The sequence below is a fragment of the Aethalodelphis obliquidens genome, unplaced genomic scaffold (genome assembly GCF_003676395.1).
Source record: "Aethalodelphis obliquidens isolate GAN/ISIS:26980383/991018 unplaced genomic scaffold, ASM367639v1 scaffold12, whole genome shotgun sequence".
In the NCBI taxonomy this organism is placed as follows: Eukaryota; Metazoa; Chordata; class Mammalia; order Artiodactyla; family Delphinidae; genus Aethalodelphis; species Aethalodelphis obliquidens.
The window spans coordinates 25035475-25055507 of NW_020837956.1; the positions used below are offsets into that span (position 1 = coordinate 25035475).

Genomic DNA, 20033 nt, shown 5'->3' on the forward strand with positions numbered 1-20033 from the left:
ATTTGTTTATTTTTGTTTTTATTTCCATTTCTCTAGGAGATGGGTCAAAAAGGATCTTGCTGTGATTTATGTCATGGAGAGCTCTGCCTATGTTTTCCTCTAAGAGTTTGATAGTTTCTGGCCTTACATTTAGGTCTTTAATCCATTTTGAGCTTATTTTTGTGTATGGTGTTAGGGAGTGATCTAATCTCATACTTCTACATGTAGCTGTCCAGTTTTCCCAGCACCACTTATTGAAGAGGCTGTCCTTTCTCCACTGTACGTTCCTGCCTCCGTTATCAAAGATAAGGTGACCATATGTGCGTGGGTTTATCTCTGGGCTTTCTATCCTGTTGCATTGATCTATATTTCTGTTTTTGTGCCAGTACCATACTGTCTTGATTACTGTAGCTTTGTAGTATAGTCTGAAGTCAGGGAGCCTGATTTCTCCAGCTCTGTTTTTTATTCTCAAGATTGCTTTGGCTATTCAGGGTCTTTGGTGTTTTGATACAAATTGTGAAATTTTTTGTTCTATTTCTGTAAAAAATGCCATTGGAAATTTGATATGGATTGCATTGAATCTGTAGATTGCTTTGGGTAGTAGAGTCATTTTCACAATGTTGATTCTTCCAATCCAAGAACATGGTATATCTCTCCATCTATTTGTATCATCTTTAATTTCTTTCCTCAGTGTCTTATAGTTTTCTGCATACAGGTCTTTTGTCTCCCTAGGTAGGTTTATTCCTAGGTATTTTATTCTTTTTTGTTGCAGTGGTAAATGGGAGTGTTTCCTTAATTTCTCTTTCAGATTTTTCATCGTTAGTATATAGGAATGCAGGAGATTTCTGTGCATTAATTTTGTATCCTGTAACTTTACCAAATTCATTGATTAGCTCTAGTAGTTTTCTGGTAGCATCTTTAGAATTCTCTATGTATAGTATCATGTCCTCTGCAAACAGTGACAGTTTTACTTCTTTTCCAATTTGTATTCCTTTTATTTCTTTTTCTTCTCTGATTGCTGTGGCTAGGACTTCCAAAACTATGTTGAATAATAGTGGCAAGAGTGGACATCCTTGGCTTGTTCCTGATCTTAGAGGAAATGCTTTCAGTTTTTCACCATTGAGAATGATGTTTGCTGTGGGTTTGTCATATATGGCCTTTATTATGTTGAGGTAGGTTCCCTCTATGTCTACTTTCTGGAGAGTTTTTATCATAAATGGGTGTTGAATTTTGTCAGAAGCTTTTTCTGCATCTATTGAGATGATCATAAGGTTTTTCTTCTTCAGTTTGTTAATATGGTGTATCACGTTGATTGATTTGTGTATATTGAAGAATCCTTGCATCCCTGGAATAAATCCCACTTGATCGTGGTGTATGATCCTTTTAATGTATTGTTGGATTCTGTTTGCTAGTATTTTGTTGAGGATTTTTGCAACTGTATTCTTCAGTGATATTGGTCTGTAATTTTCTTTTTTTGTAGTATCTTTATCTGGTTTTGTTATCAGGGTGATGGTGGCCTCACATAATGAGTTTGGGAGTGTTCCTTCCTCCGCAGTTTTTGGAAGAGTTTGAGAAGGACGGGTGTTAGCTCTTCTCTAAATGTTTGATAGAATTCACCTGTGAAGCCATCTGGTCCTGGACTTTTGTTTGTTGGAAGATTTTCAATCACAGTTTCAATTTCATTACATGTGATTGGTCTGTTCATATTTTCTATTTCTTCCTGGTTCAGTCTTGGAAGGTTAGAGCTTTCTAAGAATGTGTCTGTTTCTTCCAGGTTGTCCATTTTATTGGCATAGAGTTGCTTGTAGTAGTCTCTTAGGATGCTTTGTATTTCTGCGGTGTCTGTTGTTACTTCTCCTTTTTCATTTCTAATTTTATTGATTTGAGTCCTCTCCCTCTTTTTCGTGATGAGTCTGGCTAATGGTTTTTCAATTTTGTTTATCTTCTCAAAGAACCAGCTTTTAGTTTTATTGATCTTTGCTATTTTCTTTGTTTCTATTTCATTTATTTCTGCTCTGATCTTTATGATTTCTTTTCTTCTACTAACTTTGGGTCTTGTTTCTTCTTCTTTCTCTAATTCGTTTAGGTGTAAGGTTAGATTGTTTATTTGAGATTTTTCTTGTTTCTTGAGGTAGGCTTGTATCGCTTTAAACTTCCCTCTTAGAACTACGTTTGCTGCATCTCATAGGTTTTGGATGGCCATGTTTTCGTTGTAATTTGTCTCTTGGTATTTTTTGATTTCCTCTTTGATTTCTTCAGTGATCTCTTGGTTATCTAGTAACGTATTGTTTAGCCTCCATGTGTTTGTCTTTTTTACGTTTTTTCCTCTGTAATTGATTTCTAATCTCATAGCATTGTGGTCAGAAAAGATGCTTGATATGATTTCAATTTTCTTAAATTTACTGAGGCTTGATTTGTGACCCAAGATGTGATCTGTCCTGGAGAATGTTCCATGCGCACTTGAGAAGAGAGTGTAATCTGCTGTTTTTGGATGGAATGTCCTATAAATATCAATTAAATCTATCTGGTCTATTGTGTCATTTTAAGCTTGTGTTCCCTTATTAATTTTCTGTTTGGATGATCTGTCCATTGGTGTAAGTGAGGTGTTGAAGTCTCCCACTATTGCTGTGTTAACTGTTGATTTGCTCTTTTATAGCTGTTAGCAGTTGCCTTATGTATTGAGGTGCTCCTATGTTGGGTGCATATATATTTATAATTGTTATATCTTCTTCTTGGGTTGATCCCTTCATCATTATGTAGTGTCCTTCCTTGTCTCTTGTAACATTCTTTATTTTAAAGTCTATTTTATCTGATATGAGTATTGCTACTCCAGCTTTCTTTTGATTTCCATTTCCATGGAATATCTTTTTCCATCCCCTCAATTTCAGTCTGTATGTGTCCCTAGGTCTGAAGTGGGTCTCTGGTAGACATCATGTATATGGGTCTTGTTTTTGTATCCATTCAGGAAGCCTGTGTCTTTTAGTTGGAGCATTTAGTCCATTCATGTTTAAGGTAATTATCGATATGTATGTTCCTGTTGCCATTTTCTTAATTGTTACGGATTTGTTTTTGTAGGTCCTTTTCTTCTCTTGTGTTTGCCACTTAGAGCAGTTCCTTTATCATTTGTTGTAGAGCTGGTTTGGTGGTGTTGATTTCTCTTAGCTTTTGCTTGTCTGTAAAGCTTTTGATTTCTCTGTTGAATCTGAATGAGATCCTTGCCGCGTAGAGTAATCTTGGTTGTAGTTTCTTCCCTTTCATCACTTTAAATATATTATGTCACTCCCTTCTGGCTTGTAGAGTTTCTGCTGAGAAATCAGCTGTTAACCTTATGGGAGTTCCCTTGTATGTTGTTGTTTTTCCCTTGTTGCTTTCAATAATTTTTTTTTGTCTTTAATTTTTGTCAGTTTGATTACTCTGTCTCTCAGCATGTTTCTCCTTGGGTTTATCCTGCCTGTGACTCTCTGCACTTCCTCGACTTGGGTGGCTATTTCCTTTCCCATGTTAGGGAAGTTTTCGACTCTGATCTCTTCAAACATTTTCTTGGGTCCTTTCTCTCTCTCTTCTCCTTCTGGGACCCCTATAATGCGAATGTTGTTGCATTTAATGTTGTGCCAGAGGTCTCTTAGGCTGTCTTCATTTCTTTTCATTCTTTTTTCTTTATTTTGTTCTGCAGCAGTGAATTCCAGTATTCTGTCTTCCAGGTCACTTATCTATTCTTCTGCCTCAGTTTTGCTGCTATTGATTCCTTCTGGTGTATTTTTCATTTCAGTTATTGTATTGTTCATCTCTGTTTGTTATTTAATTCTTCTAGGCATTCATTAATTCTTCTAGGTCTTTGTTAAACATTCCTTGCATCTTCTCGATCTTTGCCTCCATTCTTTTTCCGAGGTCCTGGATCATCTTCACTATCATTATTCTGAAATCTTTTTCTGGAAGGTTGCCTATCTCCACTTCATTTATTTGTTTTTCTGGGGTTTTGTCTTGTTCCTTCATCTGGTACAAAGTCCTCTGCCGTTTCATCTTGTCTATCTTTCTGTGAATGTGGTTTTTCTTCCACAGGCTGCAGAATTGTCAGTTTTTTTAAACTTCTGAAGAATTGACAGCTAATGCAGACTGTAGTACTTAGGAGGTACTTATCCTCCTACTTAGTTTATAAAATAGCTGAAGATTGAAGATAATCTTGTATATATCTAATTTAAGTTCAATTCAAGGTTTAAGATCTTATTGAAATAAGCATCCATGTATAGCACAGAGCCTTCAAAAGCAGTGTTTGCTCCTTTAGTAAATTCTCAGTTATTGATTGGGTTAAAATTTTTTCATGCCCAATACCATTGGAACTTGTCTCTAAGTGCCCTCCCTACACCAGGCTGTTTGTCTAAATACTTCTGACATAGTCTTCAAATTTTGCCATGTCTACTTTATCATCCTGAGACTAACCACAGACATTTTAGACTTTTTTGGTTCTTACAGCTGTGTTGTCTAATATAGTAGCCATTAGCTACATGTGACTATTTAAATTTATATTTACATTAATAAAAATTAAATTTAAATTAATAAAAGTTAAGTAAAGTCACACAGCCACATTTCAAGTGCTCAAAGCCATGTATGGCTAGTGACTACTGTGTTGGACAATGCACATACATCTCAGAAAGCTCTGTTGAACAGATATTCTTTTCTTAGTCTGTTTGCTTCGCCTCCCATCTCCTTAACAAAACTAAAAAAGATCATTGCATTGTATTTTTAACCATTTGTGATTGTTACTTCTGACGTCTTCTGCACCAGCAGAATCATCCTTGCCAAAGCCTTCCTTAATCATGGTAGGTTTGCTTTCTGCTTTTCAAAAATTTAATGAAATTTTAAATACACAGGGCATGATATATGAGCCATAAGGTGATAGGCAAGAGGCCACTTCAGATACATGTTGCTACCATTTGATACTGTAGTGTAATGTGGGTTGTTTCAGCCTCAAAATTGTGGAGGTACTAAAGACTGGTTATGTGAGTACGAAGTGCTGAAGCCCATGACAGTGGCTCTGTCTAAAATGTGGAAGAGAGAAGGGAGAAGGAGAGAAAAGCAACAGCTAGTGGCTTTAGGAGGAAAAAAATACCATTTTTAATTTTAGAGCTTTATTACCTTTTTAGAATTTTAGAGCTTGTTACTGTTTTCAACTGTGTAATTAAGAAATTTTTGTTAAGCATTGGACCTGTAGAGTCAGCTGTAGTGTTGTACTGCACATATAACAACCCAAGCATTTATTACTCAGGTCCCTACAGTTGAGACTTCAGTTCTATCTAGACCAGTATTCCAGTTGTGTTTTAGAGATTTAAGTTAGTACTGGGTCAATATATATCATTTGACTCTTACTTTGAATTGGAGAAATGTACCAATGAAGACTATTTCTGATATCATTTAATTTTTATAGCATACAAGTGGGATATAACCTTTCTGAATCATGTATGTTCAGAACTATGTGTTAGAATACTGCTGTGTCACTACCCAGCTATGCAGCTTAACCATGTGGAACTTACTTGTGTGTGTGTGTATGAACATATGCATATGTATGTATCTCTATATATGTAAAACAGGGATGACACTACTTATTGCATGGGATCTAGCATACTGTGGATGTTCTGTAAACCTGTATTTTTCCTGCTACATAGACAATAAGAACATATTTGACAGAGCCAGTAGATGAGACTAAGCAACAGAAATCTTTATGAAAATACCACATTCTCAATTTAGTGATGAATTGGGGGGCAGTGGATAGAATTGTAATAGATTTCTAAGGTGATCATTAGACAATGTAAAAGATTTTAGATTTTTAAGGAAATATTGAAAACATCAACCCCAAAACTTAGGTTTTCCTGCCTTTCTATAAGACTTATGAATAAATGTAGATTAACCTTAGGGTATATTTTACTTGAAGTTCAAAATAATAAACTGTTGGCTCTTTAAAAGGTTCTGTTAATATATATTCTAAATAAGAAAGCTAGAATTGGATCAACTATTTTAAAATTGGCTTTGAATTACATATATTTCATAGTTTTCTTATTTCTATGTGACTTTTCCTTTCTGTAAAATTCTAGTGCGTTAATAACATGTTTTAATATGGTCATCTTTGGGGAAGTGTTCAGAATTGAAGATTATTTGAATACTACTTAAAAATTATTCTCATATGACGTAGAACATTTTTATTCTGTTAGTAACATTAATCATGATAATATTTAATCATGATTGTTGTGTGTGACTCTCTTGGCTGGTGGTATCCCTTAAATATTAGAAAGTCTCTGAGCTCATTTAAGGGGTTTGTTTTATTTTTGTACCACTCGTCCTTACACACATTGGTGCCCTATAAATGTTTGTTGAATGAATGTACAATATATGAAGGTGTCAAGGTTGCTGGTTGGAGTCACGAAGAACTAAGCAGTAAGCAGTATCAGATAGGGTGAGTTGGCCACTGCAAAAACAGGTACCCAAAGAAAGGTGAGGAGATAGTAGTATAAAAGAAAGTGTTATAATGTGATAAGGATTGACACAGATTCCCTTCTGCTGAAACAGACTTCTCTGTAGTCTTAGGATAGCAGTCTGTCACTGCCTGGGGATGATGTATGTTAGAGCAGCTCAAGCTTCCCCAACCAGACTGTTCAGACTTAAAATAGTCGTAAGGTTTCTGACTAAAAGGCCTCACTTTCAGTATTTTCTGGCAAGAGTGCCTTTATCACAAGAAAAGCCTGAGAAAGATTTTAATGCTCTGCCTTCTCCTTAATTATGTTGTTCCCTGGGATTGGGTTGAGTAAGGAAGCTGATTTATTTAGCACTCTCCATGTGACAGGCATGTGTTAGATGCTTTACATTTTTGTTTTAAGTTGGGTTTATTGAGATATAATTCACCCCTTTTTAATACAGTTTGATGAGTTTTTACAAATGTATATAGCCATGTAGATTGGGATGTGGAACATTTCTATCACCTAAAATTTTCCTTTGTCCCTTCACCTTACCCTTAGCTACTGGCAACCACTGATCAGATTTCTGTCTCTATAGTTTTGTCTTTCCAGAATATTATATAAATGAAATACACAATAGGTAGCCTTTTGTATCTTTGTGGCTTCTTTCACTTAACAGAATACTTTTGTGATTCATCCATGGCGTTGCATATATTTCTCTTTCTTGCCAAGTAGTATTCCAAATGTGTACCACAATTTGTTTACCCATTCATCTGCAAAAGGCATTTGGGTTACTTCCAGGTTTTGGAACTTTAGACATAATGTCTAAACCTGCTATAACCATCAAATGACAGATTTTTATCTGGAAATAGGCCTTTATTTCTCTTGAGTAAATCCCCAAGGGTTATTGTTGGGGTGTTATTATGGTAAATGTATATTTAACTTCATAAGAAGTTGCCAGACTTTTCCAAATTATCTCTTTGCCTTCCCACCAGCAATGTGTGAGAGTTTTGGTTGCCCAGCATCTTTGCCAGCATTTTTTTTTTTAATTCCAGACATTCTAATAGGCATGTAGTGATATCTTATTGTGGTTTTTGTATTCACTTCCCTGATGATCAGTGTCATTGAACATCTTGTCATATGCTTATTTGCCATCTGTGTATCGTTTGATGTGTCTATTCAGATCTTTTGCGCATTTTTGAAAGCAGGGATTGTCTTCTTATTGAGTCGAATCTGTAGTTCTTTAGATATGCTGCATATGTGTCCTTTGTCACATATGTTTTGCAGATATTTCCTCCTAGTCTGTAGCTTGTCTTTTCATTTTCTTAACACTGTCTTTATGAGAGCAGAGGTTTTAGATTTTGATGAAGTTCAATTTATCGAAAAATTTTTAATGGTTTGTGCCATTTGTGTCCTAAAAAGTCTTGCCTTAACCAAAGTCACAGAGAGTTTCTTCTTTGCTTTCTTCAGGAAGTTTCATAATTTAGCCCTTACATGTACATTAGATATGATCCATTTAGAGTTAATTTTTGTATATGGTACAAGTTTGAGATTCTTTTTTTTTTTTTAAATGGATGTCCAGTTCTTTAAACACAATTTGTTGAAAAGACTATTCTTTCCCCAGTGAATTATCTTGATATTTTTGTTGAAATCAACTGACAACATATCTGTAGGTCTATTTCTTTTTAATTATCATCAAGGTGCAGATTAAGACCCTTAATTAAGCCTGCATGGATTCTAATCCCGCCTTTAACATTTGCCGACTTTGTTACCTTGGACAAATTATTTAATCTCGCCATGCCTCTGTTTTCTCTTCTGAAAAACAGTGATAGTAATAATAGTTACCTCATAGAATTCTTGTGAGACTTAATAGAAACAATACATGTAAAACTCTTAAGAAAAGTACCTGACACATGGTAAGTTTTGTTAAATGTTAGCTATTGTTATTTTGTCAGTCTAATAGATAAAAAGTGTTATTTAGTGTTTTTTAGTGTGGATATGTTACATATTACGTGTAGTATTTACAACAACCCTGAGGAGTTAGGTAATACTCTTGTTTATAGAGGTGGCAATCAAGGTACAGAGAATGTGAGCATCTTATCTATGTACACTGGGAGACAGTGTAGTGTAGAGAGTTCAGGCTACCTAGGTTCTAATCTCAGTTCTGCCACTTGTTAGTTGTGTGACCTTGAGCAAGTTCCTTTACCACGATGAGTTTTGATTTCCTCATCTGTAAAATGCGGGTAATAGTGTAGTACCTTATATATAAGGTAGTGGTGGCAGTCGGTGAGTTACTGTATTTGAAGTCCCTGACCGATAGGGCTCAATAAAGGTGAGTTGCTTCCATCTTTGTAATCCTTTTTGTTGTGGTCATTATTTTTTTATCATCAGCATCATTTTTCCAAAGTCATACAGTATTAAATCAGTTCTGTAGCCACACTACTTGCCTTCCTAGTCACAGGAATCATGATTGGTTAATTTATTTCATGATAAACTAATAAAGTAGGTGTTTCTTTACCATGTGTATGGTATTTATTTTAAAAGTGTGTAGCTTTAGCTATTTTAGGTCTTTAGTTCTTCAGTACATCTGTTCTTTCCTTCCTCCCCCCCACCCCACCAACCCCACCCCCAATGCAAGGCTTATGGGGATCTTAGTTCCCGGACCAGGGACTAAACCAGGGCCACCGCAGTGAAAGCACCAAGCCCTAACCACTGGACTGCGAGGAAATTCCCTGTTTCTTTATTTTTAACTCTAATCTTAAATCTTGTCTTTAAGAGAGGATGTTTATAGATTTTTTTAAAAAATCCACTCATTTAAGGCTTAGAAATATTAAATCCATCTAGCGTTTAAACTTATAGTGGGCAGGGCTTCCCTGGTGGCGCAGTGGTTGAGAGTCCGCCTGCCGATGCAGGGGACATGGGTTTGTGCCCCGGTCTGGGAAGATCCCACATGCCGCAGAGCGGCTGGGTCCGTGAGCCATGGCCGCTGAGCCTGCGCGTCCGGAGCCTGTGCTCCGCAACGGGAGAGGCCACAACAGTGAGAGGCCCGCGTAGCACAAAAAAAAAAAAAAAAAATTATAGTTGGCACCTATATTTCAGTGATATGCATTCCTGTAAACAACTTTGTAAGGCAAATTTTTATGGACTATAGTCAGCAAATATGTTTGAGTTTACATACCTAAAAATACTTGGTTTCTTGTTGGTAGAAGCTGAGTAAACTGAAAAGGTAATCAGAAATGAAGTATAGGTGATTATTAGCCATGTTGAATATATAGCTTTAAAGACCTCCACAGAAAGCTGATATAACTATATATGAAGGATGGACAACAGAAAGATTGTAAATGACTCTTGTCTTTCCCCAAGTCCTGATCTTACCTCTCTGCTTTTTCTCTACTCCAATTTTTCCAGACATTTTTAAGTGTTTGTGCTGGGTACTCTGCCAGTTCTGAGCACAGAAAGATAAACACACAAAGCTCTTGTCCTCCAAGGGCTCATAGTCTGGTAGAACAGATGGATAGCAAACAATTACAGAACCTTTTTAAGTGCTCTATAGAAGCATGGAGAAGTCTCTTGAGAATCTAGGGGAGGAAGCAATTAATTTGACCTGCAGGTGTCAGGGACCTCCTGGAGAAAGTGACACCTGTCCTGGACCTTGAAAGAGAAAGTTTGAAATGGAAGACGCTGATATGAATGGCAATCCAAGTAAAGGAAACATATGTCATGGGATGAGAAAGAGGATGTTATGTATATAGCGTTTGTAAGAATTTACTTTTCTGAGATAGGGATACACTACCAGCATTCTTGTTGTTCTTGGTTTTTGTTTTGTATAGATTTCTTTCTTGTTAAATAGTAAATAATAGTATCACGATTAACATTTTTCTACATATTTTTTATATAATCAGTGTTCAAAAATTTTTTTATTTTTGGCCATGCTGTGCAGCTTGCGGGATCTTAGTTCTCCCACCAGGGATCAAACCTGGGCCCCCTGTGCTAGAAGCATGGAGTCCTAACCACTGGACCACCAGGGAATTTCCCCCCCCCCCCAATGTTTTAAGATACATTATTCCAAGGGAAAATTTGGTTACTCTGACATGTAAAAGAGACACATATTTTTATATTCAAATGTCAATTTATATGTATCTCCTTTACATTTTGTTGCTGGTCTTTTTTATTTATTTATTTATTTTTGCGGTACGCGGACCTTTCACTGTTGTGGGCTCTCCCGTTGCGGAGCACAGGCTCCAGACGCGCAGGCTCAGCGGCCATGGCTCACGGGCCCAGCCGCTCCACGGCATGTGGGATCTTCCTGGACCGGGGCACGAACCCGTGTCCCCTGCATCGGCAGGCGGACTCTCAACCACTGCGCCACCAGGGAAGCCCCTGCTGGTCATTTTTAAATTACAAAAATAATACTGCTAAAGTAAAATAAGTATCAAAGTAGTCAGGGAGGCAATGTGGTGTAATAGTTAAGAGCAGAAACTTTGGACTTATACTCTAAAGTACAGGAAGATTCTAGCTAAAAATTGAATCAGCTATATGGTGTTAGGCCAGTTATTTAACTTCCCTAGCTTTGTTTTTTTCGTCTGTAACTTCTGTGAACCTTGTTCACGGAACTGTTGTAAAAATTAAACGTAATATTAATATGCTTAGCATGGTTGCTGGTATAAAGTAATAGTAAATAGTAGTTGCTTCTTCTACTAAGTACTACTATTACTCTGCTAATGTTGTTGGACTTTAAAAGCAAATGATAAGAGAGGGAAGGTTGTTTCTCTGAGATGGTCAAGAGTTGAGAGAACAGTAGGGTAAAGGGGATTAAAAAAAGATCTGCGTATATCTCTATGAGAAAAAGTAAGAAGAGATTAACTCATCTTTTAACAGGATAGAATTGCAAGATGCCTGTGGCATCCTTAGGAGAAAGAGACCACATAATTCACTTTGACAGCCACCAGTTGTTGCCTTTGGACAGCATTATTTGCTAGTTGTCCTGAGTTGGCTGGAAGGGTAGAGGTGGAGCAGAATATTCTGCGGAGTGATAGAAAGAAGAGGAGGCAAGGTGCAAACCTGGTTTGTATAGGACAGTGTTTCCCCACCCTGGCTGCACAAAAGAATCACCTGGAGAGCTTTTTAAAAATTGTGAAGCTTGTGCCTCATTCCCCAGAGATTCTGCTTTACTTGGTCTGCTGGAATAGGTTTTGTCTCCTAAAGCTCCCCAGGTGATTCAGCCAGGGGTTGCATATCTCTGGTGTAGGACATTGGCTAGTCAAGTATTGCCTACTACATACTTTATACTTTTGAAATCACCTTTACATACACCATTCTTACAACAAGTCCTAGGTAAGGAAACAAAGGGTGAGGAAGTTTAAAGGCCTGCTCAAGTCACAAAGCTGGTTAGCACACAGGAGCAGAATCTCCACTGTGTTCCTTTATGCTCCACTGCTGCCATTTAGCTATGAAAGGAAGAGGGTGGAGATGTATTTGGGGGTAGTGAGTTGAGACTGGGTCTCATGTTCAGAGCAAATGGAAAGGATCATAAAATCATTGTTTGTTTTTCATGGCTTAAGAGACCCTCAGACATTTTCAGATTTAGTAGACCATTGTCTGTTTTAACACCTCTGATAACAAAAGAGTAATTTCTGGTGGGGTTGATTCCCTCTTCATACAGTCCTAACTTTCTTCAAAATGGTGGTCCTTTTCCTAATTCATGTATGGAAGGTAAATAACCGCTTCGTATTCTGCATAACAGTTTGTAGAAACACTTAGAGTTGCTACCATGTCTTCTTTAATCTTTTTTTTAAACTGAAGTATAGTTGATTTACAATGTTGTGATAGTTTTTGGTGTACAACAAAGTGATTCAGTTATACATATATATATATACATATTCTTTTCCATTATGGTTTATTACAGAATATTGAATATAGTTCCCTGTGCTATACAGTAGGACCTTGTTGTTTATTATATATAGTAGTTTGTATCTGCTAATCCCAAACTCCTAGTTTATCTCTCTCCCACCCTCTTTCCCCTTTGGTAACCATAAGTTTGTTTCCTGTTTCTGTTTCGTAAATAAGTTCATTTGTGTCATATTTTAGATTCCACATATAAGTGATATCATATGGTATTTGTCTTTCTCTTTCTGACTTACTTCACTTAGTATGATCATCTCTAGGTCCATCCATGTTGCTGCAAATGGCATTATTTCATTCTTTTTAATGGCTGAGTAGTATTCCCCTGTGTATACATACCACATCTTCTTTATCCATTCATCTCTCAGTGGACCTTTAGGTTGCTTCCACGTCTTGGCTGTTGTAAGTAGTGCTTCTATGAACATTGGGGTGCGTGTATCTGTTCGAATTATAGTTTTATCTGGATATATGCCCAGGAGTGGGATTGCTGGATCATATGGCAACTCTATTTTCAATTTTTTAAGGAACCTCCATATTGTTTTCCATAGTGGCTGCACTAATTTACATTCCTATCAAGAGTGTAGAAGGGTTCCCTTTTCTCCACATCCTCTCCAGCATTTATTTGTAGACATTTTAATGATGGCCATTCTGACCAGTGTGAGGTGGTACCTCATTGTAGGTTTTTGATTTGCATTTCTCTAATAGTTAGCAATGTTGAGCATCTTTTCATGTGCCTATTGGCCATCTGTATGTCTTCTTTGGAGAAATGCCTATTTAGGTCTTCTGCCCATTTTTTGATTGGGTTATTTTTTATTACTGTATTGTATAAGCTGTTTGTATACTTTGGAAATGAAGCCCTTGTCATTTGTATCATTTGCAAATCTTTTCTCCCAGTCCATAGGTTGTCTTTTCATTTTGTTTATGGTTTCCTTTGCTGTGCAAAAGCTTGTAAGTTTGACGAACTTATGGTTACCAGGGGGGATTGGTGGGAGGGAGGGATGGTTAGGGAGTTTGGGATTGACATGTACACACTACTATATTTAAAATGGGTAACCAACAAGGACCTACTGTATAACACAGGGAACTCTGCTCAATATTATGTAACAACCTAAATGAGAAAAGAATTTGCAGAAGAATAGATACATGTATTTGTATAACTGAATCTCTGTACTGTACACCTGAAACTAACACAACATTGTTAATCAACTATACTCCAATATAAAATAAAGAGTTTTTAAAAAGCTTATAAGTTTGATTAGGTCCCATTTGTTTATTTTTGCTTTTACTTCTATTGCCTTGGGAGACTGACCTAAGAAAATACTGGTACAATTTATTTCAGAGGATGTTTTGCCTATGTTCTCTTCTAGGATTTTTATGGTGTCATCTTATATTTAAGTATTTAAGCAATTTGGGGTTTATTTTTGTGTGTGGTGTGAGGGTGTGTTCTAACTTCATTGATTTACATGCGGCTGTCCAGCTTTGCCAGCACCACTTGCTGAAGAGACTTTCTTTTCTCCATTGTATATTCTTGCCTCCTTTGTCGAAGATTAATTGACCATAGGTGTGTGTCTATTTCTGGGCTGTCTGTTCTGTTCTGTTGATCCATGTGTCTGTTTTTGTGCCAATACCACACTGTTTTGATTACTGTAGCTTTGTAGTATTGTCTAAAGTCTGGGAGGGTTATGCCTCCAGCTTTGTTCTTTTTCCTCTGGATTGCTTTGGCAGTTCTTGGTATTTTATGGTTCCATGTAAATTTTAGGATTATTTGTTCTAGTTCTGTGGAAAATATCATGGGTAATTTGATCCCTGTCACCTTAAATCTGTAGATTGCTTTGGGCAGTATGGCCATTTTAACAATGTTAATTCTTCCAATCTAAGAGCATGGCATATCTTTCCATTTCTTTGAATCATCTTCAGTTTCCTTTATCAGTGTTTTAGTTCTCAGCATATAAGTCTTTCACCTCCTTCGTCAGGTTTATCCATAAGTATTTTTGTATTTTAGTGTGATTTTTAAAAGGGGTATTTTTTTTTTTTTTTTTTTTACTTTTTCTTCCTTAACCTTTGATTATTCAGGCTTAATATCTTTAGTTCCTTAATTGCCTCATAGAATATTTCTAGGCCTCTCATACCACCTTCTTCTCTGGAGCTGCTTTGTTGTTCCTATTGAAATACGCACTCATAACTAAGTCTTGTTTCAAGATAGTGATTTAATTCTATGTTATTGGCGTTTCTCTTCCTGGATCCTATTTAAATTATCAAAGAGAACATAAAAAAAAAATCCAAGGTAGCTTTAGGAAATCACGTCACTGTCGGTATACCAAAAACTTTGAAAGTTTCTAGAAATTACAAAGCAGATTAGATTGGATTCAACATAGACATAGGAGAGTCATGTTTGATAAATAAATGGACTGATGTTTTCAGTAGAGCTGTTGAGTAAAGGGGGCTGGAATACAGGGTGGAACATGGGACTGATGGCAAATTGAAGGATTTCTATGACTCCAATGAAGTTGGAGCAGTTCTCCACAGAATTTAACCTCAAACTTTATGGATGCAAACAGTACTCTCAGTAGGGCATTTGTTACAGAAATAAGATAAAATTTCAGTGAACTACCGAAAGACAAGTGAGGGCCAGCATGTTGGTCTGGAATGACTGGGGGCTATAGACACAATGGGAGTTTATACTTACAAGCTGGTTCCTGTGGGCATTAACTGGGTGCTCATGAGAAAGATGGAGGCTGTGCAAGAGACCAGAAAGAGCCCCCACCTCAGTTGCAGGCAGCTGTAGGCAGACAAACATGAAATACCATGCATTTCCTTGCATCTCTTTTTCCTATTAAGTAAAAACCTTAAGCCACTGAGAGTGGGTCAGTTAAAGACTCACCCCAAAGACACAGGCAGAGACACATTGTTGTTGGGGTAAGAGTAGAAGAAAAACCTGTCTACCCCTGAGCGCGGGGGAAGGAAACCTTGTGTCTAAGATTCTATACCAATACCAAGCAGAGGTATTACTCCTACTACTGCTGGTGGACCAGCAGGAAAGTGCTTCCCAAGACCAATCACAGATACAAGGAGAAGTTTGGATGCCCCAGGGTGGAGGGGCAGGAACAGAGAAATCCATACCCCTGGGACTCAGGTGCACATGACCTGCCTAAGACTGAGAGTGGATGAGGATCAGATGGTAGTGAAAGCCATCTGGTTGGGGATGGCAGACTCAGAGTCACATAAATTTTAAGGTGCTTCCAGCAGTTTAGGAGAGCCACACCAGCGCATTGTCCTTAGGGAAGAAGACTCCAGGGCCAGTTCTGAAAGAGAAAAGGTCATGCTTCTCCCACTCCCATACCTCTTGGGGTCTAAGGTATGTCTCTTCAGATGCCTGCTCATTGCTCTCCACTGCCAAAAGATCTCGGTGTTCCATTTAGCTATAACTTCACTATCTTCCAGTGATCTAGAAGTGTTAGGTGCAAGAGGGACAGGGACATTTTTGTAAACCCTAACCAGAATTAACTTTGACTCCTCTAGGTCCCTTTTTAGCTGAGCTGCCACCTGGAGGATGCACCAACCAGCTAAGAGGCGATGATGATCCCTTTCTTAGGGACAGCACATTCAGTGGCCAAACTGTCTGAGTTTAAGGAGTAAGGTGAACCAGGAGGAGGTTATGGAAGCAGAGTCAGACATCATCAGTGCATTGTTGAACAGCTTTTCTGATAAATGATTCATTAGCGTCAGTGCAAATAGTCTAGAAAGCTAAAAACATGACACAGATTACTTTCAAGGGCCGCAATAGTATGGACATGAGGGGCTGATTGGTAACCTGAAAAAGTGTCGGCAGCTTGAGGAACCACCAGTAGCCCTAGGGGGAGATCAAAAGTTTGATGTAGTCCATCTGCCAAGAGCCAAAAAAGGGCAGTGCCCTGTGCAGTGAGACCTCCCAGACAGGAATCATTAAGTCTGGCATGCAGTGGTATCCTCTGCATCAGAAACAGAGTCAGACTTAATCAGAAGCTTGATTTCAGTCTAAATTAGCGAATGGGCTCTTGCCATGGGTAGCTACATTAAGTGACCCAGACCATTCAATTAGCAATTAAAATTTGTTTTCAGTTTGCAGCCCCAAAGAGGCTACCTTTAATCTGTCAGTTGTAATTTTCCAAGTGGCAAACCAAACAGCTGGGCCACTGGCAACAGCCCAAGAATCTGAGTTCTGCCCACTGAAGAGAATGCTGTGTCTCCTTTTGGTTCTGCATAGCTCTGAGGCTGAACAGTCATGGCAGCCCAGTGGACACTGTCAGCTTCAGCTTCTATAAACCATTAGTGAACCAGGCTGAGGCATTTCAGGGAACCTCATTGATCCAGTAGCTTTGCTTCAGAGAGTGGAGTAGGAATAAAGTTTCCCCTCAGAGGATTGGCTGCCACTTTTTCATATAAAGCCAAAATGCCGTTGGGGCAAGGCTGTCCTGTATTCTTGAATATACCATTTCCATTTGGCAAGCAAGGCTTTTGGGGGTCCTTCTCACCTTGTTAGTTGTGGAATTTAAGTTTGACCCACCGCCAAATGGGACTATCAGGCCAGAGAGTCACTAGGCCCGCCTAGATCAAGCAGACCCATCTGGAGGCTGTTTCCCTTTGCCAAAGGCTCCACTTGGCAGAATCCTCAGTAACAAAGATTTGTGCTGTTTCCAGTACCCAGAGTCTAATTGTGTTGGGGTTCACCAGCTAGTTCTGCTGGTGGAGGTATTTAGTTTAGCCAGTAGTAGTATATCAGTGTTAATTTATGTGTTTTGACAAATGTGCTATGGTTATGTAAATTGTTATCATAGTGGATATTGGATGAAGGATATACAGAAACTCTGTACTATCTTTGCAACTTTCCTGTAAATCTAAAAGTATTTCAAATTGAAAAATTACTTTAAAAAGTACCAGATGGGGCTTCCCTGGTGGCGCAGTGAGAGTCCGCCTGCCAATGCAGGGGACATGAGTTCGTGCCCCGGTCCGGGAAGATCCCACATGCCGCAGAGTGGCTGGGCCCATGAGCCATGGCCGCTGAGCCTGTGCTCCGCAACGGGAGAGGCCACAACAGTGAGAGGCCTGCGTACTGCAAACTTTCCCACACTCACGTGGTGCTTTAGCTATTAGTCTACTCAGTGCAATTGCAGTGTCTTGAACATGCCTTGACTTCTCATGCTACGCCCTTTTTGTATGAAATGCCCTTATCCCACCTCTTCACATGGCAAAATTAAAGCCAAGCTTCAAGGCTGTGCCTTGGTCTTACCTTTCCTGTTAGCTCATCATTGATGCTTCTGACTCAGTACTAGCACAGCTTTTTTTTTTTTTTTTTCGGTACGCGGGCCTCTCACTGCTGTGGCCTCTCCCGTTGCGGAGCACAGGCTCAGCGGCCATGGCTCACAGGCCCAGCCGCTCCGCGGCACGTGGGATCCTCCCGGACCGGGGCACAAACCCGTGTCCCCTGCATTGGCACGCGGACTCTCAACCACTGCGCCACCAGGGAAGCCCTAGCACAGCTTTTTGTATGTATTTCTGCTTAGGATGCTTCACAGGTTAACATTGTAAATGCTGGTAGTCATCTTCTAGAGTAAGAGTTGCTTGAGGGTGGGAATAATACTTTATTCATCTTTTCATTTCCAGTATTTAGCTTGTTGCCCACTTCCAGTGAGTCGTACACAGTAATTGTTCAAGTATATGTTAACTGGGTGAGTGAGTGAAAAGCCTTAGGGCCATGCTATGTATGGTTATGATAGAGCTTTCCTCTTTGTGTCACTTCAGTATTAAGTACTGTCATTAAATGGATATTTGTGATTCTTGTTTACATTTTGGAATTGTATTTAAGTATTCTCGTGTATACATTATAAAATCTTTTTCTTTCATTTATGTTTTAGGAGGGCCAAACATGTGGGCTATTACCTCTGAAGAACGGACTAAGCATGACAAGCAATTTGATAACCTCAAACCCTCAGGAGGTTACATAACAGGTTTGTGTTTATATTTTATTTGTAAATTATGCTCCTTTTCATGTAGTATCTTATAATTAGTTTTAATTTGACTGCCATCAATTTGTATTATTTAATGATAAAATTCATATCAATCAGAATTCTAGAATTTTTAAAAAATGTGACTTTCTTATTTTACCCGGAACCATCTTAATTTGTTGTCTTTGGATTTGGCATAATAGAAGATCTTTTCCTGATCCTAAACTTTAATTTTCCAGTTTCACATTTTAACCTTATATCTCGAAAGTTTTCCATTTATTTCTCAAGGTAGTTGAGACTTTTTTCCCTAAGCAAATTTATTAATGTGTTCTTAATATGTTGTGCCAGTTACTAGTATAATGATCAGTATTACTAAAACCTAGTAGAAATATATATATCAGATCAGTTTTCTTGAAAATAATCTAGAATTTTTTTTTCTGGAATCTGTTTTCCTAACATTTAGCCCTCTGACTTTGGGAGGCTTTATAAGCATTGATTGTTGATGCTATAGCCCTTGTTTTGCAAGAAGTCCCCCAGAACCAAAAGAGGATTAATTTAGGTGTGTCTTTCAAATTTTTTTCTATAAGTGAAACTTCCTTTTCTATGCTAAAGCACCTTAGGGCTTTATTTACAGTAGTAGTAAATATAATGGCTAATATTTACCAAATCTGTACTGTATTTCAGGTACTATACTAAATGCACTATCTCCTTTAACCTTCACAACAAGCCGGTGACGTTGCCCTGTCGTTGTCTGTATTTAAAGATGATAGAACTGAGACTTTGAGGTGTTCTGTAACTTGCCAAGAGATGGTTAGTGGTGATCTGGGCTTGGAAACCTTTCAGTCTGACTTTCGAGTCCATCCTCTTAAACATTATAGTTTAATGTTATTTGCACTTCAGTAATAAAAACTACCTTACCTGGTATCCGGGTTGGGATTTGATTACCCTACTTACAAGGTAATAATTTGGTCTGTTACTGTCTCATGGATGCTGGCAGAAGACCCAGAATTCCTGAGTCAGAGACCAAGGACACTCTTTCTAATGGCACAGCTGGTAGCATGAGCACCGGCATATTTCTGTCCATTTCCCTCGTCCCCTGAGTCACATAGGGGCCAGGCAGAGGGGCCAGAAGGATGCTGCACATGCGGTGGTTGTGTTATAGAAGAGGAACACTGGGCTTCAGGGAACCCACCATTTTTCAGCAAGCAGTAAGCAAGCTTATTCTTTGTCCCAGAGGGAAACATTACCTCATCCTTCAAGACAGCTCACTGCAAACCCAACTCTGAGACATGATCCAGGTAAAGAGCAGTTAGGATCTTACGTTCTTGGCATACACAGCAGGACATATCAGACACCCATGAGGAGTATCTTTCCCAAACCTTGTATTTTTTTTAATTAGAGCTCTTCTAGGGAATAGTGTTTTTAACTATAAATTTTATTAGATAGGTGTATTATCAAATAAGACCCTAATTATGAGGAAAAACTAAGATGAATAATGTAATCTTTCATCACTGATTAATGCATATATAACTTCAGTTGTGACATTTTTGTTTTAAAACCTCTAAGTCTTATTAAAGTAATATAAATAATTTTTCTTTAATAATTATAATTAGGGACTTCCTTGGTGGCGCAGTGGTTAAGAATCCTCCTGCCAATGCAGGGGACACGGGTTCCAGCCCTGGTCTGGGAAGATCCCCCATGCCACAGAGCAACTAAGCCCGGGCATCAC

The 20033-nt window shown here is 38.2% G+C and overlaps 1 protein-coding gene across 11 annotated transcripts in view; it reads left to right on the forward strand.

Moving 5' to 3' along the window:
• Positions 1-20033, forward strand: part of ITSN2 (intersectin 2) — a 160826-nt gene that overhangs the window by 29553 nt on the left and 111240 nt on the right. For 9 of the 11 annotated variants that reach the window (XM_027113696.1, XM_027113702.1, XM_027113694.1 and 6 more), the window contains one exon: positions 18215-18307. In XM_027113696.1, the coding sequence (XP_026969497.1) occupies positions 18215-18307 (93 nt within the window). Of the gene's footprint in view, positions 1-18213; positions 18308-18988; positions 19513-19538; positions 19603-20033 lie in introns of those variants that run through there. The other 2 variants (XM_027113700.1, XM_027113701.1) reach the window with 2 other exon arrangements.